The sequence below is a fragment of the Agelaius tricolor genome, unplaced genomic scaffold (assembly GCF_023055355.1).
Source record: "Agelaius tricolor isolate 1412-34295 unplaced genomic scaffold, bAgeTri1.0.p SCAF_43, whole genome shotgun sequence".
Lineage (NCBI taxonomy): Eukaryota > Metazoa > Chordata > Aves > Passeriformes > Icteridae > Agelaius > Agelaius tricolor.
In genome coordinates, this window is record NW_027269303.1 from 1,972,443 (window position 1) to 1,999,250 (window position 26,808).

At 50.2% G+C, this 26,808-nt stretch overlaps 1 protein-coding gene across 1 annotated transcript in view; it reads right to left on the bottom strand.

The window, feature by feature from the left end:
* LOC139604076 (uncharacterized) overlaps positions 1 to 26,808 on the bottom strand; it is a 1,261,625-nt gene that overhangs the window by 456,412 nt on the left and 778,405 nt on the right. Inside the window, 1 exon segment of the mRNA XM_071455063.1 lies at positions 13,509 to 13,787. Within this exon segment, the coding sequence (XP_071311164.1) occupies positions 13,509 to 13,787 (279 nt within the window).

Genomic DNA, 26,808 nt, shown 5'->3' on the forward strand with positions numbered 1-26,808 from the left:
AGGTTTGTGCAATCATGGCCTCCAATTATCTGCTGTAATTAGTCCCTGGAGAGGCTTTGTCAGTAACAACACTCAGTGGGGATCATTAATACTTCAAGGTACTTCAGTTATTTGAAGGTACTTGGTGTTTCCCTTTTGATACAGACTCTCTGAGAGGTTTGTGCAATCATGGCCCCAATTATCGGCTTTAACGAGTCCCTGGAGAGCTCTGTACTGACACTCAGTGGGGCTCATTAATGCCTTCAGATACTCAAGGTTTTTAAGGTACTTTATGGATTTAAGAATACTTTTAGGTACTTTCAAGGATTTTCCTTCCCACACTGAGTCTCTGAGAGGTTTTTGTGCCATCCTGGCCTCCAATTCTCTCCTCCAAGGACTCCATGAGGAGCCTGTGTTGGGTATCTTCCCTTTTTCTGTTTTAACACAAAGATGGAACTGAAAGTATTTTGTAAGACATTCTAAAAGCATCCAAACAAACATGGGACAATTAACAATACAACAACAACCTCTAAGATAATTGATCGTCCTGTTTTAGCTCGGCATCATCCAACCCTTTAGTCCCTTGGACTGGAAGAGTTTATTGAACCAGTCTTTGTTTTCCACTTGAAGCTTCTTGAACCCTTCCTTCAGTACCTGAATGCTCTTGTGGATTGACTCGCTGTGGCTGGAGAGGTTCATGCAGCACATGCCCTCAGAGTCTACACAACCATGCCCAGGTACCCAGAGTAAAAACTCTATCGCTGTTCTGCAAGGTGGCGTGTCTGATGGTCTCTGTGTCTGAGAGCAGCCACTCAGTGTGAGGGAGGCAGCATTGGTTTGCTTACTTAACAGGCACCCAGGATGGTCTGATTGTCCTAAAGCTTTAGCTGCAGCCACCCAAGGTAGTCCAAATTGGGGGTGCTACCATCCGATACCTGGATTAAAGCTTGCAAAGCCATCTCTTTGATATCATCCAATACTTCTCTGGGGATACCTGCTGCTTGATCATCTGGTAGGCTGTGTTGTCTTTCTCCAGCTGGATGGCTGATTGTCAATTCCACCCTTGCCTCATTATTAGCATAGCTTGCTATTAATTGATTTAGTAAACACTTCCATCCCCCTTCCCACAGGGTGTATTCTGTAGGTGACAACATCGTGGTCATAATATATTTTACATTATAGGGGGTTAAAGCAAGTGCTGTAAACATGGCCCTCATTAGGCCATTAAAACAAGGTAAGTCCTTCCTATGGTCTTTAGCTGCCCTACACAGATCCTTGATTTCCCCATAAACCAATGGCTGATACCTGGGATTCTGCCCCTTTCTTTCATAACATACCAGGGCAACGAGGAGTTTCGAGGTTATTTGCCAGTCTCCTTCCTTAACTGCTTCTTTCCAGATCCTTTCCTAGGGATCTTCTGGGGCTGATGGGCAAGGTGGCTCTGGGAGGTCCAAACTGTCTTCCTGGGAGGAAGAATAACTTGGGGGAGAAACATTTGGATTAGAAATAGTGTGACAGTTGGGCTTAGTATCTTTGACCATGGGGTTATATTGTTGCTGGAGGGTGAGGCAGAGGGCTCTGCCATTTTGTCAGGTGTTGGGGATGAAGGGCCTTGATTTAGGATGGTGGACTTTGGGGGGGGAGTTCTGGAGGCATGATCCAGCGTGAAGGTGGAATGATTGACAGTGGGGGCGTGACCCGCAGTTGTGGGGGTGGAGTCTGGAGGTTCGTTCAGGGCAGAAGAGAAGGCTGTGGTAGCAGGAAGTGGAGGAGCCAAGATGGAGGGAGGATGGTTGGGATCCTGAGCCACATTCAGGCTCCTTCCATCTTGAATCTCCAGGGCATGATGCTCCAAGACTGCATGGCCATTGCCATCTTGGTCCATTGTGGAAGGTCTGAGAAAGGCAGGTTTGAGGAGTGGTCCCAAGTTAGGAGTGAGCAACGGATTGAGTTTCTGACACACTGCTTGTTGGTGAAGGGTCTCAAGGATGGTGTGGAAGATGGGGAGCATGCAGGGTGCAATGGGGTCCCTTTTAACTCCGACGGAGTCCCAAAATTCAGTGGTATGGATTTCATCAGCAGAGGCATCTGGAAAATTTTTAATGATCCACCTCATGATTGATTTTAATTCATACTTTGAAAATATTAAGTCATGATCAGTGAGAATTAAAACATCCATGTATGCTCCTTTCTACTTTGGAAATCTGACTACCCTTTTTTTTTTCTCTGCCTTATGGGGAAGAGCCACCAGAACACCCCAAATCAGTTCTGGGACATGGGTGCATATTGTAAAAACACAGTGGCAAAATGGGCAATAAATGTCTTATGATTCCCCAAGCCCACCTGCAATCCTATGCAGGTGAAACTGTCGCTGTCCCTGTGGATCCTGGCTGAGGTCCCTCAAAGCAACGATGAATCCGCTGGGCCTGGCACAATACAAAATCCCGGGGAGCGCTGGCCTATCCATCAGCTAACCCCAGCTGACATGACTGAGTGTCATGGTCCCTGTTTGGGTGCCGAAGGTCACAATGAGGGTGGCTGTGACAAACCTTTCTGGTTCCCTGACTTCAGGACAAGGGTGGTGAAAATGAAAAGGAGCAGATGCTGGGGAAGATGAAACAGGAAAGCCTTATAAATATGATTGCCTGGCAAAAGATTTTGAGAATATGAAAATTATAAATGAGATTGAAATGAAAGCAAGCTTTGAGATACCAAGCCTTAGTTACTGAACAACTGGAAAACAATGATATGGCCGGCTGAAGGTAATCTTCTTTTGATGAAACAAAACCCTCTGCTTGCAGGCAGGTCCAAGGGGCAGAGCAGACCCTACTAGCTTGGCAGAAGGGGTCCAAAGAGGAGTTTTTAGGGTTTAAAATGTAACACAGTATGGTATAGTAATGATTCTTATCGGCTGTATGTAAATGCTATAAGATTTGTATCCTGTACCAGATTGGTTAGTGAAAATTAGAATATGCAGCACAGAAGAAGATTTATTGTATTGTAATGGGAACTCCCCTCCTCTTTTGGGCATCCATTTTGGGCGCCTCTTTCGAGCTCCTCTCTCGGGCCTGCTCTGAGCTGTGGCTGGCAGCTCCAAACAAGGCCCCTGCACCCACACCCTTTGCAATAAACCACAAGTTCCAAGACCTGGCTTCAGAGATCTCTCGTCTCCGTCCATCCCAACCATCATACCCCCCGACGCTCCTACAAGCAGGATCAATGGAGTTGCCAAAAAGAACTTTAGTAACAGGGTGAAAAACAAAAAACATTGAGAAGTCGAGCACAGTACTAGGGGTGGGATTCAAAGACCTGAGATAAAGGCGAAGCAACAATATATACACTTGAGGGTAGAACACTCTGGAACAATAACCCGATAGGGGAAACAAGTAACCAATAGGGAAGGAGAACTTGGACAACTTAGCATAACAACACTAAAGGCTTATGGGGGAACTCTCAAACTCACCCTAAGTTAAACAAATTATTCCAATGGCTTGAGACTCGTGCCCAGTTCTTCCAGGGTAAAATCTGTCTGACTCTGAGTTACAGCTGGGCTAACTCCCACACCGCTGCTTTGCTCTGGCCCCTTGGGACCATGCGGCCCAACAGAGCCACAGGGATGTCCTTGGTTCCACGAAGCCCCACAGTGTCACAATGGTGCCTTGGATCCATGGCGCTCTGCAGTGCCACAATGGCCCCTTCAGTTCACAAGGCTCCCAATGTCACATTGGTCTCCATAGGAAGGAAACCATGGAGCCCCCATGTTTCAGGAGCTGATGAACAGCAGCCACCAGAGGCCAAGGCAAGCCTGACCTGTCTGTCCTGGCAGGTTTGCTTGGAGCAACCCTTGGATATTTGAAATTATGGATGTGGAATCCTGTAGAGAGCTTTTTGGATAATTGGTTAGCTGAGAAAGGACATTCCGATGTGATACCAATGGATAAGGGTAAGAGAAACAAGCTGGGAACTGAGCAACCGATGCCCAATTACTGATGAAAGTCACAGTGACCTTCTCTAAAACGGGAAGACGGGGGAGAAAATTGCTTGCCAGAAAATGTAGTTATCCCAAGGTAGAGAAATTAGAAGAATGTACACATAGAGGCAAAATAATTGTTAAGAGATAGAAGTAGGTGTGTTTGATCATAGTGTGCTTTAACCAATAATGAGCTCAGATTTTGCAATATGCATAAGCTTCATTAACATTAATATAAAAATGTGTAAGCTTTCAATAAACTTCGAGATTTGCTATTCATCGCATATGGTGTGTCGCATCTCTCCCGCCGTTACGACAAATGGTGACCCCGGACGTGTTCCTTCGGGACTAGCCACGGTCGGAGGCGTAAAAGTCAAGTGCAGGTCCTTTCGCGGCTGGGGACGGCAAAAAACACCGCTGAAAAAGGAAGGTGTTCGTGCCCCGGGTGACCTCAGAGGAGAGCCCGGCTGCTACGTGCTGCCGGACCTGAATAGAGCCGCAAGAAGCGCGCAATCGTCGTTGAAATGGATAAAGACAGGCAAGCAGCATATGATTTATTTACTGACTTTTTACGAGGGCGTCAGATTAGAGGGATAGATTTACAGAAAGAACTTCCTGGGTTGTTAGCTTATGGGTGTGCACAGGAGTTTTTTCGTAATCCACATACAGTGCATGAGTTGTCGGAATGGCGTATATTCGGAGATAAGTTGTGGCGTGCAATCATAGATGAGGATAAGACCGCGAGAGAGTTGGGAAATTTATGGCGAGTCGTGCATGCTGAATTCTTGAAATACAAGGCAGAGGAAAGAGCTGCCCAGCAGACTAGTGCAGCCCGTGAAAGCAACAGGCGTTGCAGAGACTGGTTTGGGTCCCCGCCGATACAAGCTCCTGCTCTAAAAAGCAGCTCCCTGCAGCTATCGGCTTCTGCCGCGGGCAGCAGCCCCCCCGCGCGTATTCCAGCCGTGCCGTCCGCGCCGCCTGCCCCGGTGTTAAACCCTGCACCGCCCCCGCCTCCTCCCACTCCGGACCCGCACCCTCCGCCGCCCTGCCGCAGCGCACAGCCCGCAGCCGCCCCGCCGGAGAGGCTCGTGCCGGCCCTGGCCCTGGGCGACTCAGCAGCTGCAGCGCGGCCGCCTCTCGCTCCGCAGCCGCCAGCACCGCTCCGCAGCTGCCCCGCCCCCGAGCCGAGGGGGGGACGGCAGGACGGGCCTCCCGCCCCCCGTGGAGCAGCGGGCTCCGGTGAGTCCGCCCGCCCCGCGGCTGCCCGGCGCAGTTCTGCTTCCCGGCCACCAGCTCTCTGCGCCCAGACACAGATAGCAGCTATCACCACTTCGGCTAAACCTGCCTTCAGCCCGCAACCGCCGGGAGCCTCGGAGTAGACCTAGCAACAGCAGCAGACAGTGAATTTGGTGACTGTTCACCCACAAAAGTCCCAACGAGAGTAAAGAGACCACTCATTATTGATAGATTATCTGTGAGAGTTTTGCTTTTAAGACATTTCTCGGCTACAGTGTTAAGATTGTTTGTTTTATCTAGAATAATGGACGCTGGCTATGTAGGGGAGAGTTCTATTATGCTGTATACTCTTTTTCCACCTATGCGAATCGAACACTGAACTGTTAGATGAACCTTGACCTTTGTTAAAGAGAACTGATCCTGCACAGCCTGTTCGTATAACCCCTGAACGGGCTGAAACACTGCAGCAGATATTGGTCTGTGTTACACAAGGCAGTGTTCAGAGACGTGATTTTGATCTCCCTGTACAGCTGACAGTTTGGTGTAGACAAAAATTTTTTACTGGGTGCACTTACTTAGCATAACAGAAAAACGGGGGAGATATGGGCCTTGGAATGGATATCTCCTCCACTTCAACAACATAAAACCCTTCTTCAGAAAATTGACATTTTAACTGATTTGCTCAAAAAGGGTCGTGATAGGACAGTGGAGTTAGATTTAATGCCCAAAAAGATCACTAAAGTCCTTATCAGATGCTATAACTGCTTACACAGGTGCAAGAAGAAAATCCAAACAACTGTTATTCATTATATGTTTAGAAAACTAAACTAGATGTCATGTAACATTTAGAATTATAATTTAACCTGAATGTTAGTTTGCACAAAAAAACAACTCCCTCCAAACAACAAAAACAACAAAACTCCTTCTCAAAACAGATACTAAAATATATAATAGACTTTTAACCATAATATTAATACTATTATTATAATTATTATTATTGTAGACAATTTTGATAAATAATTACCAAAAAGAATATATTCATCCCTACTGTTTAAGCATCAATTGACTTTTAAAACATAAAGCATAAACACTGATGTTTGAGGCCTAGAAAACATTCATTCTATTGTTTGAATAATGATTTCAGTCTACAGGAAAACTGTTGCTTAGCTTTTCCTGTAACATCGAACAAAGAGTATTTTGTACTTAGTTGTTATCCTTTTTCTTTGTCCAAGTGAGAACACAATATGTTATTTAAAATATTCTCTCATTTAATTTACATTTTAATCTGAAAGAGGATATGGGTTTAAAAATTATACCACAGCATTAACGTCCCTTTGCACTCAGAAACATATTTCTTGTACCTGTTCAATTTAAAGCAAACCTGCAATACTCTAAGCACCTGACTCAACTTGTAACTTCTCCATCACTTCTTATATTTTTTCCCTCTGAAAATAACCAGTGTGAGCTGTAGCTTGTCTCACATGTGTTAAGTTCTTCACTGGCTTTGCATAAGGAGATTCACTAGCACATGAGTTATTCTACACTGCTTATTTGTCTCAAATATCCGATCTAAAACACATCATCTGATTTGTATTTCTTAATATTTTATAGGTGAGTTAGTTCTGAGTTATTTTTCTCTGTTTCCTGTGTTTAACCAAGATGCTGAAAGACTTTGTTGATACGTCAGACTTCACTGTAACAAAGGCTTCACACAGATCAGGCATCTAAACTATTTGTTCATTTCAAAAGTGGTATTTTAGCTACAGTATATTTTTTCCACTTGTGTGGTATGCATTTACAGCTGACTGCCGGGACGATGTAAAGTTTTGGTCCCCAGCAGCCATAGTTGCAGCATCTTTCTTAACTCCAAGAGTATCAGTAGCAGGTGCTCATGCTATTTTAAATAAGTTAGGATGTTAGCTTGCTAAACAAACAAACGCAACTTCTTTAGCAATTTCTAGTCTTTTGCTTGATGTAGATTCTATTTGCCATGCAACGCTTCAAAATAGAGCTGCGATTGATTTTCTCTTACTTGCACAAGGCCATGGTTGTGATGAATTTGAGGGCATGTGTTGCATGAATCTTTCTGATCATGCACAGTTTGTACACTCACAGCTCTCTGAGTTACGGAGGTTAACTGGGAACTTACAGGTAGAATCAGGCCTTGGTATTGATGGATGGCTCAAATCTTTAAACTTAGGATCGTGGTTACGTTCACTTGTTAAGGTTAGCATTGTAGTAGCTATTGTAGTTTTGCTGTTAGTATTAGTCTTGCCTTGTTTTTGTATATGCTTGCAGAATATGGTGCGAAAGATGATAACTACTGCATTTAATCAAACTATGCTTGTTCAACAGAAAAACAGGGGAGATGTAGAGAGCTTTTTGGATAATTGGTTAGCTGAGAAAGGACATTCCGATGTGATACCAATGGATAAGGGTAAGAGAAACAAGCTGGGAACTGAGCAACCGATGCCCAATTACTGATGAAGGTCACAGTGACCTTCTCTAAAACGGGAAGACGGGGGAGAAAATTGCTTGCCAGAAAATGTAGTTATCCCAAGGTAGAGAAATTAGAAGAATGTACACATAGAGGCAAAATAATTGTTAAGAGATAGAAGTAGGTGTGTTTGATCATAGTGTGCTTTAACCAATAATGAGCTCAGATTTTGCAATATGCATAAGCTTCATTAACACTAATATAAAAATGTGTAAGCTTTCAATAAACTTCGAGATTTGCTATTCATCGCATATGGTGTGTCGCATCTCTCCCGCCGTTACGACAGAATCCTAATTTAAAACATTTGTGCCTGGAGAAGAGGGATGGGGTTTTTTTCATAAAAAGAAAAGCACAGAGCCCTTTCCGGTGTTTGGAAAATAGGTGAGTGCTGCCCCTCAGGAGTCAAAGACCAGCCAGACCTGTCTGTCCTGGCAGATTTTCTCTGGGAGCAATCCTTGGATACACAGAAATTTGGAGGTGGAATCCTAATTTTGGCCATGGATGCCTGGAAAAAATGGACAGTTCTTTTCTATACAAAGGAAAGCCCAGAGCCCCAGTGTTTCAGGGGCAGATGGGAGTGGCCTTCCACATTCCAAGGTCAGCCAGGCCTGTCAGGTGACCCCTGGGAGGCCAAGGCAGCCACACCTGTTTCATGTTCCCTTGGTTCCAGAGGGCCCTGCAGTGTCACAATGGCTCCTTGCTTCCATGAGGCCTTGCAGTGTCACAATGGCTCCTTGGTTACACAAGTCCTTAAGGATCTTCATGGTCTCCATGGTTCCACAAGGCCTCACAGAGTCATAATGGTCTATTGGTTCCATGAAGCCTGGCTGTGTCCAATGGCCCCGTGGTTCCATTGGGGCCCAGTAGTGCAACAATGATTCCCTTGGTTCCACAAGTTCCCATAGTGTCACAATGGCCCCTTCCTTCCATGAGACCCTGAAGGGTCAAAATGGTCTCCATGATTCCATGGGGCCTTGCAATGCCACAATGCCCTCCATGGATCCACGGTGCCCTGCAGGATCACAACGGCCCTTTGGCTCCATGAGGCCCTGAAATGCAGCAATGGCCTCTTGGTTCCACAAAGCCCTGCTGCTTCACACTGGCCCCTTGGGACCACGTGGCCCAGCAGAGCCAGAATGATGTTCTTGGTTCCACGAGGCCCCACAGTGTCACAGTGGTCCCTTGGATCCATGGTACCCTGCAGGGTCACAATGATCCCCTTGGTTCCACAAGTTCCTACAGTGTCACAGGTTCCACAAGGGCCTGCAGTGTCACCATGGCCCATTGGTTCCACAATGCTCCGCAGTGTCACAATGGTCTCCATAGGAAGGAAACAAGTGAGCCCCAGTGGTGCAGGGGCAGATGAGAGGCAGCCACCAGAGGCCAAGGCTGGCCAGACTTGACTGTATGGGCAGATTTTTTTGGGAGTAACCCTTGGATATAGGGAATTTTAGATGCAGAATCCCAATTTTGACCATGGGTGCCTAGACAAGAAAGACAGTTCTTTCCCATAGGAATAAAAGCACAGAGCCCCAGTGCTTCACGGTCAGATGGGAAGTGGCCCCTGACATGCCAAATTCAGTGGGACCTGTCAGACAGCCCCCAGGAGGCCAAACCAGGCAGACCTGTTCCATGTTCCGTTGATTTCATGGGTGCCCACACTGTCACAATGGTCTCCTTGATTCCATGAGGTCTGGCAATGCCACAATGGCTTCTTGGTTTCATGAGCCCCAACAGAGTCACAAGGGTCCATTGGCCCCACACAGCCCCGCTGTCAAACAATGGCTCCTTGTTTCTATTTTAAATCAATCACAATCAAACCACAGTTTGATCATTGATCCTTGCTTCCATAGGGCCCGTGATTTGCACAATGGTCTCCTTGATTCCATGATTCCTGGATTCCACAGTCTCACCATCGTTTCCTTGGATCTCCATTGTCACAACTGACCCAAGGCTCCATGAGGTTCCGTAGTGTCACCGTGGTCGCTGTCAGAGGCTGGATGAGATCCATGTCCCGAGACACCTTGGGATGCTCGGAATGCCCATGTGGGGCCAGGGCCGGGTCAGGCCTTGGTTTGTGGTGGGACAGAGCCCCGCCCCCAGCCCTGACCTGGCAGAGCTGCCAATCACACAGCAGGGGGTGGTGCTAACCCAGCTCTGATTGGCCCAGCTGTCAATCAATCAATCACACAGCAGCAGCTGGTGCTACCCTGTCTCTGATTGGACAAGCAACTGGCAGTCCCACCCCAGGGGTGGGGCCATGAAGGCCCAGGGGGTTAAAAGCCGGAGCACGAGGCCAGCCCAGGGTCTGGCTCCTGCCTTCTGCTGGGGTTCCTCTGTTGGTGATGCTGGAACCCCAGCAGTTGGTGCCCATGTGTGTGTCTTTCTATGGATCTTCTGTCTTTCTGTTGTTCTCTGTTTCTTCTCCTTCTAATCAAACTTACCTGTAACATTTTTGGGTAACTTTAAAGATTTTAAGTTAAAGTTTTTTAGGTTAAATGTGTGGGAATCCAGGGCACAGGGAATATTTCTCTGTCTGCTCTGAGGGGTCCTGACCCCCAGAGAAACACTGCCTTTAACCTTCACCCATGGAGAGGACTTCCAGGACTTTGAGATAGATTAGAATTTACCAAAGTGAGAAATAGATGAGAGGGTAGTATACTATGTCACTAGGGTGAGAAATTTAGGTTTTGGGATTTTTAGTATGGTGTAGATAGGAAGCAAGTTGCAGGAATTTGTCTGCGTCATCTACTCCATTTTCTGAAGTGTTGGTGGCACGGGGTAATTGTTCAAGGCAAGCACAGTGCTGAGGTATTGGTAGATAAATAGAAATAATGTATGTTTTAAGAGTTAATTGGATGAGAAGAACTTTACAAGACCTTGAAACTGTCCATTTCAGAGCCATTTTGCAGTGCTTTTCCAGTGTGCTGAGCCTGGTGTGAACAGCGTGCAAAACTTTAGATAAGATATCAATAAACAAGAAGCTGAAGATTGAAAAAGTCCTCTACATCTCCTTTTACCTGGCACAGAACTGCTACAGCAGGGTTTCTCCCATCCAGGGAGCCCCCAGAAAGGCCCAACTTAAAACAAACATCAATAACTGCTGCCCCAATGCTGTTTAATATAGGTTGGCTTTTTTCCATAAAGTTGTTTACTGAAGGGTGTTTTCTTAATAATCCAATCATGTGAAATGTGTTGATTAAATGACCAATGAGGTCCAACCGTAGCAAACCAAGATATAAAAGAAGAGGATTGAAAAAACAGGTGACTTTTAGCCCTTAGCCTTCTGATCTGAGTCTGTGTCATCTCTGACTCAAAGGTGACATGTGGGGATCTGTGGGGGCTATTGGGGATCCTTTCTGCACCTTGTGACCCAACAGGAGCTTCTCTAATAAACTTTGCCTGAAGCTCCCACTGTGCCCATGACAGGAACCCCTGTGAGTGTCTGGGCCATCCCGGCTCTTTGGCAGCCGGGGACTCCTGGGATGTCACCGTGGAGCCCCCGTGAGTGCCTGTGACAGATGGGTGCCTTTGCAGCCCAAGGTGCCCTGGGATGTCACCATGGAATGGCTGTGACTGCCTCTGACCACAGGGCCCTTTACCATCCCAGAAAGCCCTGGGAGGTCTCCATGGAGCCCCTGTCTCTGCGTGTGACTTTCCAGCTCTGGAACAGCCTGGAGACTCTTGGAAAGTCCCCATGGAACCCCTCTGAGGGCCTGTGACAAATCTGATCCTTAGCAGGCAACCATAACCAGCCCCCTGTTGCTATGGTCAGTTTCCATGGCAACCATCCCCAGCCCCCTGTTGCTATGCTCAGTCCCTTGGCAGCTCCATGGAGACCCCATGCCAGGGGTGGTTGCCATGGACACCAGCTCAGGCCTGCAGCCAGAGCCCGTTGCCATGGCAACCATTGGCAGCCCCATCCCCAGGCTGATGGGATCCCAGAAGCACAGAATGGGCTGAGCTGGGAGGGACCCATCAGGATCCTCCAGTCCAACTGCTGGCCCTGCACAGGACACCCCAACAATGCCAGCCTGGGCCTGGCAGCGCTGGCCAAACGCTGCTGCAGCTCAGAGAGCCCTGGAGCTGGGAGCCTTCCCTGGGGAGCCTGGCCAGGGCCCCAGCAGCCTCTGGCCAAAAACCTTTTCCTGACATCCAACCTGAGCCTGCCCCGACTCAGCTGCAGCCTCTCCCTCCACTCCTGTCCCTGGGCACCAGAGGGAAGAGGTTCCCACAGCCCCAGCCAGGGACCCTCTCCCAAGGCTGCTGCCATGGCCACTAGGGCTGCCACCAGCTGGGATGCTCGGTTTCCATAGGCCGGGATTCAGCAATGGGATTCCCCAATTTCCTGCTCCCGCTAAAACCACGCTGCCCTCACTGCCCTCCCGCCTCCCATGGAAAGCACAAAAGGCAAAGATCCCGGGCTGGGATAAGAACAATTTAATGGGAACTGCAATGAGATAAGGAAACAAACAGGAGCAGAAATCATATTGATAACAGATGGGGTAAATAAAACTGTTTACAGGGAAAACTAAAAAACAGCTCACTGGGTCTGCCTGGCCACAATTTCCCCTGCCTGGAAAGGACACCCTTCTCAGGGAGAGAGAGAGAGAGAGAGTCCCTTTCCTGTCCCTGGCAATGTTCTGAGGTGGGAGTGAAAGTAATGACAGGGCCATGGCCAGACCCTCATGTTCTTCCATCCTACATTAGGTCATTGGCAGGGGCAGGAAAAGGTACAGGTGTCTTCCCAGCATGGATCACAGGGAACATGGATCACCAGGGCTCTTCCCAATGTGGCTTCTCCCACGGGGAGTGAAGCTGGAGTGGTGCATGAAGCTGTTTCTGCAATCGAGGCATTTGCAGGCTGTTGCAGTTGTTTCCTGTCTCACCTATCCCAACCCCCTCAGGTGCGCCGTCTTTCCCCCTCCCCTTTTGCCCTCCTGCCTAAGAACTGTCCATCAATCTTAATATTCCAGCAGGGCATCGTGTGGTTGGCAGACGCTCCTCAGGTCTGGGCTCATTGGCCTGTCCAAGTGTCTGTATCCCTGGAGCCTCCCCCTCCTCCCACCTGGTTGGCCCTCACCTGTCCCTCCCCTCCCCCTGTCCCCGGGGCTTAAAAGGACACGAGACCATGCAGCCGGGGTGTCTGTCTGGGAGCTGTTACCACATTCAGAGGTCTACCATGCTGCAATAAAACTCTGGATTAAAGACTCTTTGACAGAACCCGCTCCTTTTCTCTTTACTGCTGCTTGAACCTTTTCCACCAAAGGTAAACTGAGTTCCTACTTTGCCTGGATTTGTTCTGAGTGCCCAGCTGCAGCACCCAGCTGGCCAAAGGTATCTCTGGGGTGAAAACACCACAGCTGCAGCCTTTGGTCCAGCAGTGAGGGCCAGAAGAAGCCAGGCCCCCCCCACACCTGGAAACCTCAGGGTCTAATATTTAATAGCAGGCCTTCCCTTACTGGTGGCTCTGTTGGTGTTTTGTCAAGTGAGAGCTGCTGGTGAAGCTCTTCCCACACTGGGGACACTCGTAGGGCCTCTCCCCAGTGTGGATGTGCCGGTGGGTGATGAGCGTGGAGTTGTGCTTGAAGCCCTTTCTGCAGTCTGGGCAGAGGAAGGGCCTCTCCTCTGAGTGAGTTCATTGGTGTTGGAGGAGCTGGAAGCTGGTGGGAAACCTCTTCTTACAATTGGGACACTCGTAGGGCCTCTCCCCAGTGTGGATGCGCTGGTGCCTGATGAGGTGGGATTTCTGCTTGAAGCCCTTCCCACAGTCAGGGCAGTGGAAGGGCCTCTCCTCTGAGTGAATTCGCTCATGCAGGTGGAGACTGGAGCTGGTTTGAAACCTCTTCTGACACTCAGGACACTCGTAGGGCCTCTCCCCAGTGTGGATGCGTTGGTGGGTGATGAGGGCAGAGCTGCAGCTGAAGCCCTTCCCACACTCCCCACACTCATAGGGCCATTCCCCAGTGTGGATCATCTGGTGGCTGATCAGGGTGCTGCTCTGCCTGAAGCTCTTCCCACACTCCAAGCACTTGTGGGGCTTCTCCCCATCATGAAGCTGCCCATGGACCACCAGCTCTGAGCTCTGGCTGAAGCTCTGTCCGCCTTCCTGGTTCAGGGTGGGTCTTTCCTCCTCAGAGCACTCCGGGATGGGTTTGAAACCGCTTCTCCTGCAGGATCTCTGGGACTTGTCCTCCCTGTTTCAATTCTACAGTGTGGAGCCGCTCAAAACAGCCTCTTTGATGAGGTTCTGCCACAGGGATTTGCCCTCCTTGGTCTCCATCCTCAGCTCCTTTTCTGGGCGAGGAAGGACAAGGAGAGGATGGGATTTGCCTCCGTGCCAGAGGGAAGGGGAAGGAGATCCCCCCAGTGCATCCCCGGCAGGACGGGGTTGGCAGCAGGGTTGTCCTGCAGCCGGGGGCTGTGCTGGGCTGGGAGATGGAGCAGGAGACAGGGGGAAAGGGGCACTGACTTCCTCCTCACCTGCCTGCATGTCCAAGGGCTCTTTCCTCTTCCTCACAGCCTCCTCCTCCATTGAGTCAAGGTTTGGGAATGGGAAATCCAGTTCTGGGAAGAAAACAAAGGGTGAGCACATTGTCTTTTGTACAGGATTAAAGGGAAACCTGGGGGAGAGTCTAAGCCAGAATTACAATTTAATAACAAAATGAAGATCAAGGCAATGATACAGAAACACTGCCTTAAACTGACAGAGTCAGGATATAACCTGACACCCTGTTGCTCAGGGTGGTGGCTGCAGTCCCATTAAATGGTGGCTGCAGTCCTGTGGGAGTGATGAACGTGATTCTGTCCAAGCAGTGATCCTGTAGAAGGGTCTGGTCTTCCTCTGAAGGTCCAGTGGTGGTTCTGGAGCTCTTGTCCTCTGGGAATCCAGTAGGCAAGCTGCTCCTGGTGTTGCAAGGCTCAGCTTATATGCAGGTAGGAATGCTTGGATCCTCCCCCTGGGCGGAGCATCCCACAATGGGATGATGGAATTTGATCAGTCCTGCAGTGACACACAATGGCCCATTCCCAGAAGATATCTCCCCTGGAGGGCGTTATCAGGGCTGAGTCATGGAAGAGATCAAGAACACTGCCCCACCTGTTTCTAGCAGTTGATGAAGATGGGCATTGAAAACATGCATTTGGTTCCATCTTACATTGCAGCCTGAAACAGTGGGGGAATCCCTGCTCAGGGGGTGAGCACCACCCCCCTTACCCAAACTGGCTCAGGTGTAAAACCCCCACCCTGGGAAGGCCTCACACACAGGGGACAATGTCACACTTGCCCTGCCCCAGGGGAGGTCTCTGTCCCTGTCACTCTGTGGCTGTCCCCCCTTTTCTCTTTCACAGGCCGGGGGCTTTGCCAAATCTAAGAATAATTTTTTTCTTTGTCCCTGACACCTTTGTGACATCTACACAGAGCTTTCCCTTCCTTTTAATAATCTTTTCATAAAAGAGGTATCGCAATGTATTGGGCTGAATTTCCACTTTTCTTATATTGGAACCTGCCAGCAGCTGAGCTGGAGCTGTGAAGGACCAATGGATTTTGGAATTGCCACAAAATTGCTTCTATTGTCAGTTTATTAAATTTTGGGATTTGTTTGCCTTTTCACCACAAGTGACTTGTGGGAAGAGCAAATTCAAGGCATTTTCTGTAGGGTTAAATTTGATTTTTGTCAAGAAACAACTTTACTTTGTCCAGTGCCCAGAGGATGCTCAAGAGGTCTCTGTTCCACTCGCCCTGGGGGATGCTTGGGAGGGGTTTGGGGGGTTGTCCCTGTCCCTGTCCCCCCAGGCCATTCCCCAGGGGTGTCCCTGTCCCTCTCACCCCAGGCCATTCCCCAGGGGTGTCCCTGTCCCTCTCACCCCAGGCCATTCCACAGGGGTTGTCCCTGTCCCTGTCACCCCAGGCCATTCCCCAGGGGTTGTCCCTGTCCCTGTCACCCCAGGCCATTCCCCAGGGGGTGTCCCTGTCCATGTAACCCCAGGCAATTCCCCAGGGGTCTCCATCATTCTCACCCCAGGGAATGCCTGGGGGGTCTCCCTCCCTCTCTCCCCTGTGCCAGGGGGTGCTCGGGGCAGTCTCTGTCCCTCTCAGCCCAGGGGATGCTCGGGGCTCTCTGTCCCCTCGCCCTGGGGGATGCTCGGGGGGTCTCCATCCCTCTGGCCTCAGGCAATGCCTGTGCAGGGCTGGGCACCAGGGGCTCTGTGTCCCTCTCACCGCTGAGGCTGCTCGGGGCTGGGGGGGCTCTGCCACCTTCTCACCCCTGGGGAGGCCGGGGGGGTCTCTGTCCCTCTCAGCCCTTCTGGGACCCCACCCAAACATCATCGGGGTCACAGGGACAGAGACACCCCCAAAGCCCCAGAAGGGCTGAACCTGGGATTTGGTTTGGGGCTGAGGATTTAGGAAGGGGCTGGAATTGGGTCTGGGCTTGGAGTTGGGGCTGAGATTTGGATTAGAGCTGGGATTGGGGTTAAGGCTAGACATGGGATTGGCTTTAGGGCTGGGGTTGGGATTGGGTCTGGGGCTAGATGAGTGTGGGGCTGGGATGAGAATAAATACAGAACTGTGAGTGTGTCTAAACGTGGAGTGAGATTGAGACCAGGGTCAGGGTCAGGTTTGGGAGTGAGCTCACCCAGAGCAGGACACAAACCAAATCCCAGAGGTGACAGGGATGAAGAGAAAAATTATTCTTACATTTGGCAAAGCCCCCAAGCCTGGGTATTCAGGAGTTATTTGGGAATTTAGCTACATGAGCTGGGCTTCTTGTGGGACTTTCAGCAGCCTTGTGTTCCTCACTGTGGGGTGAATGAACCTTGTCAGTGTTTCTGGTAACATTTGCTCCCTTTCCTCCAGTGATTTAAAGAAACTTTTCAAGGAAGGACAACAAAATATTTTCTTTACACTGGCAGCCCACAACAGCCATTTTTCTCATCAGTTCTCCTGTAAGTCACTCAGAGGAAGCTGCATCCAAGTTTCCAAGAGTTCTTACAGAAAGAACCACAACCTCCTCAGAGGAGGGAACCATGCTGTCGTCAAAGGCACTTAGAGTCAGAGAACAGTGCCCTGAAATCACTGTTCCAAAATAATGTCACAATCTGGTTAAGAAAATTGTTACAGAGATGCCTCTGCCCCAATTAAGGTGCTAACGAGACCAAATCCAACATGGGTTTTATTGAACATTAAATGTGAGGTAGAGAGAGAGTTGGAAAGAAAGAGCAAAGGGGGGACAGCAAAGGAGTGACAGGGACAGAGACCTCCCCTGGGGCAGGGCAAGTGTGACATTGTCCCCTGTGTGTGAGGCCTTCCCGGGGTGGGGGTTTCACACCTGAGCCAGTTTGGGTAAGGGGGGTGGTGTTCACCCCCTGAGCAGGGATTCCCCAACTGTTTCAGGTTGCAATGTAAGATGGAACCAAATGCATGTTTTCAATGCCCATCTTCATCAACTGCTAGAAACAGGTGGGGCAGTGTTCTTGATCTCTTCCATGACTTAGCCCTGATAACGCCCTCCAGGGGAGAGATCTTCTGTGAATGGGCCATTGTGTGTCACTGCAGGACTGATCAAATTCCATCATCCCATTGTGGGATGCTCCGCCCAGGGGGAGGATCCAAGCATTCCTACCTGCATATAAGCTGAGCCTTGCAACACCAGGAGCAGCTTGCCTACTGGATTGCCAGAGGACAAGAGCTCCAGAACCACCCCTGGACCTCCAGAGGAAGACCAGACCCTTCTACAGGATCACTGCTTGGACAGAATCACGTTCATCACTCCCACAGGACTGCAGCCACCATTTAATGGGACTGCTGCCACCACCCTGACCAGCAACAGAGTGTCAGGTTATATCCTGACTCTGTCAGTTTAAGGCAGCGTTTCTGTATCATTGCCTTGATCTTCATTTTCTTATTAAATTGTAATCCTGGTTTAGACCCTCCCCAGGTTTGCCTTCAAACAAGTACCAAATTCAATGTACTTATCCCTTGTTTTCTTCCCAAAACAGGATTTCCCATCCCGTAAACTTGGCCAGATGGAGGAGGAGGCTGTGAGGAAGAAGAAGGTGCCCCAGGAGCCCCAGGCAGGTGAGGAGGAAGTCAATGCCCCTTTCCCCCTCTCTCCTGCTCCATCTCCCAGCCCAGCACAGCCCCTGGCTGCAGGACAACCCTGCTGCCAACCCCGTCCTGCTGGGGATGCACTGGGGGGATCTCCTTCCCCTTCCCTCTGGCACGGAGGCAAATCCCATCCTCTCCTTGGCCTTCCTCCCCCAGAGAAGGAGCTGAGGATGGAGACCAGGGAGGGCAAATCCCTGTGGCAGAACCTTTTGGAAGAGGCCATTTTGAGTGGCTCCACAGTGCAGAATTCCAACAGGGAGGACAAGTCCCAGAGATTCCACAGGAGGAGGGGCTCCAAACCCAGCCCAGGGGGCTCTGAGGAGGAAAGACCCACCCTGAGCCAGGAAGGTGGACAGAGCTTCAGCCAGAGCTCAGAGCTGGTGGCCCATGAGCAGCTTCATGATGGGGAGAAGCCCCACAAGTGCTTGGAGTGTGGGAAGAGCTTCAGGCAGAGCAGCACCCTGATCAGCCACCAGATGATCCACACCGGGGAATGGCCCTACGAGTGTGGGGAGTGTGGGAAGGGCTTCAGCTGCAGCTCTGCCCTCATCATCCACCAACGCATCCACACTGGGGAGAGGCCCTACGAGTGTCCCCAGTGTGGAAAGAGCTTCACCAGCAGCTCTCACTTGACAAGGCACCAACGGAGGCACCAGTAAAAGAAGCCCTGCAAATGCCCCAAATGCATGGAAGAGCTTCATGCACCGCTCCATCTTCATTCCCCATTGGAGACCCCACGTTGGGAAGAGCCCTGGGGATCCAATTTCCCTGTAGTCCTTGCTGGGAAGACACTGGTACCTTTTTTTGCCCCTCCCAATGACATGATGTGGGATTGGAGAACATGAGGGTCTGGCCATGGCCCTGTCATTACATTCACTCCCATCTCAGGTCATTGCCAGGGGCAGGGAAGGGACTCTCTCTCTCTCTCTCTCACCAGGGAGAAGGGTGTCCTTTCCAGACAGGATGAAATACGTTGCCAGGTAGAGCCAGTTGTTGATGTTGTGGTTTTCTCTGTAAATAGTTTTATTTATCCCTTCTGTTATCAATATTGTTTCTGTTCCTGTTTGTTCCTTATCCCGTTGCTGTTCCCAATAAATTGTTCTTTTCCCAGCCCGGGATCTTTGCCTTTTGTGCTTTCCATGGGAAGCGGGAGGGCAGCGAGGGCAGCACGGTTTTAGCGGGAGCAGGAAATTGGGGAATCCCATTCCTGAAGCCCGGCCCGTGGAAACCGAGCATCCCAGCTGGTGCCAGCCCTGGTGGCCATGGCAGCAGCCTTGGGAGAGGGTCCCTGGCTGGGGCTGTGGGAACCTCTTCCCTCTGGTGCCCAGGGACAGGAGTGGAGGGAGCGGCTGCAGCTGAGTCGGGGCAGGCTCAGGTTGGATCTCAGGAAAAGGTTTTTGGCCAGAGGCTGCTGGGGCCCTGGCCAGGCTCTCCAGGGAAGGCTCCCAGCTCCAGGGCTCTCTGAGCTGCAGCAGCGTTTGGCCAGCGCTGCCAGGCCCAGGCTGGCATTGTTGGGGTGTCCTGTGCAGGGCCAGCAGTTGCACTGGAGGATCCTGATGGGTCCCTCCCAGCTCAGCCAATTCTGTGCTTCTGGGATCCCATCAGCCTGGGGATGGGGGCTGCCAATGGTTGCCATGGCAACGGGCTCTGGCTGCAGGCCTGAGCTGGTGTCCATGGCAACCACCCCGGCATGGGGTCTCCATGGAGCTGCCAAGGGACTGAGCATAGCAACAGGGGCTGGGGATGGTTGCCATGGAAACTGACCATAGCAACAGGGGGCTGGGGTGGTTGCCATGGAAACTGACCATAGCAACAGGGGGCTGGTGATGGTTGCCTGCTAAGGATCAGATTTGTCACAGTCACCCAGAGGGGTTCCATGGGGACTTCCCAAGAGTCTCCAGGCTGTTCCAGAGCTGGAATGTCACAGGCATGGACAGGGGCTCCATGGAGACCTCCCAGGGCTCTCTGGGGATGGTAAAGAGCCCTGTGGTCATAGGCAGTCACAGCCATTCCATGGTGACATCCCAGGGCACCTTGGGCTGCAAAGGCACCGATCTCTCCCAGGCACTCACGGGGGCTCCATGGTGACATCCCAGGAGTGCCCAGGCTGCCAAAGAGCCGGGATGGCCCAGACACTCACAGGGGCTCCTGTCATGGGCACAGTGGGAGCTTCAGGTAAAGTTTATTAGAGAAGCTCCTGTTGGGTCACGAGGTGCAGAAAGGATCCCCAATAGCCCCCACAGATCCCCAAATGTCACCACTGAATCAGAGATGACACAGACTCAGATCAGAAGGCTAAGGGCTAAAAGTCACCTGTTTTTTCAATCCTCTTCTTTTATATCTTGGTTTGCTACGGTTGGACCTCATTGGTCATTTAATCAACACATTTCACATGATTGGCCAATTAAGACAACACCCTTCAGTGAACAACTTTATGGAAGAAAGCCAACTTATTACAAACATTGTCAGCGCACCAGTCATTGAGGTTTGTTTTATGTTGGGCCTTTCTGGGGGCTCCCTGGATGGGGGAAACCCTCTGTAGCAGTTCTGTGCCAGGTAAAAGGACACACATGGAACTTTATTGGTCTTCAGCTTCTTGTTAATGGTTATCTTATCTAAAGTTTTGCATTTCTGTCCACACCAAGCTCAGCACATTGGAAAAACTCCTCAAAATGGCCCCAAAATGTACAGTTTCAAGGTCTGTAAAAGTTGTCTCATCCAATTATCTCTTAAAATGGACATTATTTCTACTTATCTACTAGTAACTCATCCCTTGACTGTCCACATAACCTCTGCACTGTGCTTTCCTTGACCAGTGACCCTTTGCCACAAACACTGCAGGAAAGGGAGTAGATGAAGAAGACAGGGACTACACCCAAATTCCTCCATCTTGCTTCCTATCTACACCATACTAAAAATCCCAAAACCTAAATTTCTCACCCTAGTGAAATACAATACTACCCTCTGATCTATTTCACACTTTGGTAAATTCTAATCTGTCTCAAAGTCCTGGAAGTCCTCTCCATGGGTGAAGGTTAAAGGCAGTGTTTCTCTGGGGGACAGGACTCCTCAGAGCAGACAGAGAAATATTCCCTGTGCCCTGGATTCCCACACATTTAACCTAAAAAACTTTAACCTTTAAGATTTTAAGTTACCCAGAAATGTTCCAGGTAAGTAGGATTAGAAGGAGAAGAAACATAGACCAACAGAAAGACAGAAGATCCATAGAAAGACACACACATGGGCACCAACTGCTGGGGTTCCAGCATCACCAACAGAGGAACCCCAGGAGAAAACAGGATCCAGACCCTGGGCTGGCCTCGTGCTCTGGCTTTTAACCCCCTGGGCCTTCATGGCCCCGCCCCTGGGGTGGGACTGCCAGTTGCTCGTCCAATCAGAGCCAGGGTAGCACCAGCTGCTGGTGTGTGATTGATTGATTGACAGCTCAGCCAATCAGAGCTGGATTAGCACCGCCCCTGCTGTGTGATTGGCAGCTCTGCCAGGCCAGGGCTGGGGCCGGGGCTCTGTCCCACCACAAACCAAGGCCTGACCCGGCCCTGGCCCCACACGGGCATTCCGAGCATCCCAAGGTGTCTCGGGACATGGATCTCATCCAGCCTCTGACAGCGACCACGGTGACACTACGGAACCTCATGGAGCCATGGCTCAGTTGTGACAATGGAGATCCAAGGAAACGATGGTGAGACTGTGGAATCCAGGAATCATGGAATCAAGGAGACCATTGTGCAAATCATGGGCCCTATGGAAGCAAGGATCAATGATCAAACTGTGCTTTGATTGTGATTGATTTAAAATAGAAACAAGGAGCCATTGTTTGACAGCGGGGCTGTGTGGGGCCAATGGGCCCTTGTGACTCTGTTGGGGCTCCTGAAACCAAGAAGCCATTGTGACATTGCCAGAGCTCATGGAATCAAGGAGACCATTGGGACAGTGTGGGCACCCATGAAATCAACGGAACATGGAACAGGTCTGCCTGGTTTGGCCTCCTGGGGGCTGTCTGACAGGTGCCACTGAATTTGGCATGTCAAGGGCCACTTCCCATCTGACCGTGAAGCACTGGGGCTCTGTGCTTTTATTCCTATGGGAAAGAACTGTCTTTCTTGTCTAGGCACCCATGGCCAAAATTGGGATTCTGCGTCTAAAATTCCCTATATCCAAGGGTTACTCCCAGACAAAATCTGCCCATACAGTCAAGTCTGGCCAGTCTTGGCCTCTGGTGACTGCCTCTCATCTGCCCCTGCACCACTGGGGCTCACTTGTTTCCTTCCTATGGAGACCATTGTGACACTGCGGGGTGCTGTGGAACCAAAGGGCCATGGTGACACTGCAGGCCCTTGTGGAACTTGTGACACTGTAGGAACTTGTGGAACCAAGGGGAACATTGTGACCCTGCAGGGTACCATGGATCCAAGGGGCCACTGTGACACTGTGGGGCCTCGTGGAACCAAGGACATCACTGTGGCTCTGCTGGGCCACATGGTCCCAAGGGGCCAGTGTGAAGCAGTAGGGCTTTGTGGAACCAAGAGGCCATTGCTGCATTTCAGGGCCTCGTGGAGCCAAAGGGCCGTTGTGATCCTGCAGGGCACCGTGGATCCATGGAGAGCATTGTGGCATTGCAAGGCCCCATGGAATCATGGAGACCACTGTGACACTGTGGGGCCCCATGGAAGGAAGGGGCCATTGTGACACTATGGGCACTTGTGGAACCAAGAGAATCATTGTTGCACTACTGGGCCCCAATGGAACCAAGGGGCCATTGGACACAGCCAGGCTTCATGGAACCAATTGACCATTATGACACTGTGGGGCCTTGTGGAAGCATGGAGACCATGAAGATCCTTAAGGACTTGTGTAACCAAGGGGCCATTATGACACCTGAGGGCATCATGGAAGCAAGGAGCCATTGTGACACTGCAGGGCCCTCTGGAACCAAGGGAACATGAAACAGGTGTGGCTGCCTTGGCCTCCCAGGGGTCACCTGACAGGTCTGGCTGACCTTGGAATGTGGAAGGCCACTCCCATCTGCCCCTGAAACACTGGGGCTCTGGGCTTTCCTTTGCATAGAAAAGAACTGTCCATCTTTTCCAGGTATCCATGGCCAAAATTTGGATTCCACCTCTAAATTTCTGTGTATCCAAGGATTGCTCCCAGACAAAAGTTGCCAGAACAGACAGGTCTGGCTGGTCTTTAACTCCTGAGTGCCAGAACTCACCTGTTTTCCAAACACTGGAAAGGGCTGTCTGCTTTTCTTGTATGGAAAAAATCATCCTTCTCCAGGCACAGATGTCTGAAATTAGAACTCCACATTCATAATTTCAAATATCCATGGGTTGCTCCAAGCAAACCTGCCAGGACAGACAGGTCAGGCTTGCCTTGGCCTCTGGTGGTTGCTGTTCATCAGCTCCTGAAACATGGGGGCTCCGTGGTTTCCTTCCTATGGAGACCAATGTGACATTTGGGAGCCTTGTGAAATGCAGGGGCCATTGTGACACTGCAGAGCGCCATGGATAGAAGGGACCATTGTCACACTGTGGAGCCTCGTGGAACCCAGGACATCATTGTGGCTCTGTTGGGCCGCATGGTCCCAAGGGGCCAGAGCAAAGCAGCAGTGTGGGAGTTAGCCTGGCTGTAACTCAGAGTCAGACAGATTTTACCCCAAAAGCATTGGGCATAAGTTTCAAGCCCTGGGAATCATTTGTTTAAATTAAGGTGAGCTTGAAAGTTCTCCAAAAAGCCTTTAGTGTTGTTATGCTAACTTGTCCAAGTTCTCCTCCCCTACTGGTTACTTGTTTCCCCTATATGGGTATTGTTCTAGAGTGTTTCTACCCCCAGGTGTACATGTCGTTGCTCCCCTTTGTCTTGGGTCTTTGGATCCTGCCCCTCATACTGTGCTCGACTTCTCCATGTTTATTGTTTTTCACCCTGTTATTAAAGTTCCTTTTAAACAACTCCATTGATCCTGCTCCTTTTCATTTTTGCCACCCTCGCCCTGAAGTCAGGGAACCAGAGAGGTTTGGTCACAGCCACCTTCATTTTGACCTTTGGAGCCCGAACAGGGACCATGACACTCAGGGCTCCCTGTGTCAGTCACGTCAGCTGGGGTTGGCTGATGGATAGGCCAGCGCTCCCCGGGATTTTTGATTGTGCTGGGCCCAGCGGATTCATCGTTGCTTCGAGGGACCTTGCCCAGGATCGGCAGGGATGATGGTTTCACCTGCATAGGATTGCAGGTGGGTTTGGGGAAATGCAAGACATTTATTGCCCATTTTGCCACTGTGTTTTTACAATATGCACCCACGTCCCAGAATTGATTTGGGGTGTTCCGGTGGCTCTTCCCCATAAGGCAGAGAAAGAGAAAATTGGGCAGCCAGATGTCCAAAGTAGAAAGGAGCATATATGGATGCTTTAAGTTAATTCTCACTGATCATGAGAAAATATTTTCAAAGAAGAAATTACAATCAATCATGAGGTAGATCATTAAAAATTTTCCAGACACCTCTGCTCATGAAATCCATACCACTGTATTTTGGGACTCAGCGGGAGTTAAACTGTACAACCTTTCAATCAAAAGGGACCCCATTGCACCCTGCATGCTCCCCATCTTCCACACCATCCTTGAGACCCTTCACCAACAAGCAGTGTGCTGAAAACGCAGTCTGTTGGTCACTCCTAACTCGGGACCACCCCTCAAACCTACATTTCTCAGACCTTCCATGATGGTCCAAGATGGCAATGGCCACGCAGTCTTGGAGCATCATGGCCTGGAGACTCAAGATGGAAGGAGCCTAAATGTGGCTCGGGAGCCCGACCATCCTCCCTCCATCTTGGCTCCTCCACTTCCTGCTACCACAGCCTTCTCTTCCGCCCTGAACGAACCTCCAGACTCCACCCCGAAAACTGTGGGTCACGCCCCCACTGTCAATCATCCTCTCCACCCGGGGCCATGCCTCCAGTTAAGGAAGGAGACTGGCAAATAGCCTCGAAAATCCTCATTGCCCCGGTATGGTATGGAAGAAGGGGGCAGAATTCCAGGAATCAGCCATTGGTTTATGGGGAAATCAAGGATCTGTGTGGGGCAGCTAAAGATCATAGGAGGGACTTACCTTGTTTTAATGGCCTAATGAGGGCCATGTTTAAAGCACATGTCTTAAATCCCTATGATTTAAAATATATTACGACCATGTTGTTGTCACCTACAGAATACACCCTGTGGGAAGGGGGATGGAAGTGTTTACTAAATCAATTAATAGCAGACTATGCTAATAATTAGGCAAGGGTGGAATTGACAATCAACCATCTAGCTGGAGAAGGACAACACAGCCTACCAGATGATCAAGCAGCAGGTATCCCCAGAGAAGTATTGGATGATATCAAAGAGATGGCTTTGCAAGCTTTAATCCAGGTATTGGATGGTAGCACCCCCAATTTGGACTGCCTTGGGTGGCTGCAGCTAAAGCTTTAGGACAGTCAGACCATCCTGGGTGCCTGTTGAGTAAGCAAACCAATGCTGCCTCCCTCACACTGAGTGGCTGCTCTCAGACACAGAGACCATCAGACACGCCACCTTGCAGAACAGCGATAGAGTTTTTACTCTGGGCACATGGGCATGGCTGTGTAGACTCTGAGGGCATGTGCTGCATGAACCTCTCCAGCCACAGCGAGTCAATCCACAAGAGCATTCAGGTACTGAAGGCAGGGTTCAAGAAGCTTCAAGTGGAAAACAAAGATTAGTTCAAAAACCTCTTCCAATCCAATGTGACTAAAGGGTTGGATGATGTCGAGCTGAAACAGAACTTATAATTCTCTTATTGGTTGTTGTTGTATTGTTAATTGTCCCATATTTGTTTGGATGCTTTTAGAAAGTCTTACAAAATTCTTTCAGTTCCATCTTTGTTGTAAAACAGAAAGGGGGAAGATACCCAACACAGGCTCCTCATGGACTCTTGGAGGAGAGAATTGGAGGCCAGGATGGCACAAAAACCTCTCAGAGACTCAGTGTGGGAAGGAAAATCCTTGAAAGTACCTAAAAGTATTCTTAAATCCATGAAGTACCTTAAAAACCTTGAGTATCTCAAGGCATTAATGAGCACCACTGAGTGTCAGTACAAAGCTCTCCAGGGACTCATTAAAGCAGATAATTGGGGCCATGACTGCACAAACCTCTGTATCAAAAGGGAAACAGCAAGTACCTTCAAATAAATGAAGTACCCTGAAGCATTAATGAGCCCCACTGAGTGTTGTTACTGACAAAGCCTCTCCAGGGACTAATTACAGCAGATAATTGGAGGCCATGATTGCACAAACCTCTCAGAGACTCCAAGGCAAAAGCCAAAGCCAAAGTCCTTTGAAAAACCTGCAGTCCCTGCAGGGAGCATGAAGGAGGCCCCAGGGCCATTGCTGAGCAAGGCTCCCCAGGGACTCCTTGCAGCAGATCCTTGAGGCCACTGGGATGTGGGCTAGGGGGGGATGCTGAGGGCAGCACAAGGGGCTGACAGTGCCCAGCCTGGCTGGGGCTGTGCCAGGAGGCCCCAGGGCCTCAGGACAAGGTGTCTCCTCCCAGCCCTTGCTGGCACAGACCCTGCTGTGCCCCAGGGCACCAAGACTTGGCTTCTCTTTGTCCCCACCTGTCAGCACTGCCTGCAGTTCTCTGCTCTGCCTGGGGCCTGGGGACACTTGCTCAGTCGTGTCCCTCTCTGGGACCCATTAAAAGTCCAAGAAACTTTGGAGTTGGATTCCGCCTTGGAGTTCTGGAGAGGTTTCCTCAGCTCCCTCTCAGGGACTGATGTTCAGGGCCTGAGCACAAAGGCCCCAGAGGCTGATTAAAGTCCTTGTGCTGTGTCTGTGCTGCTGAGCTGGGCTGGGCTCCTGGCACAGAGGCAGCTCCTGCTCACCAAGAAGAGCTTCAAAAGCACATTTCTCTGGATGAGCAGCTCTTGTGCCAGCCCAGCAGGGCTGGGGCACTGCCTGCAGCCAGCCCGGGCACAGCACAGAGGCACA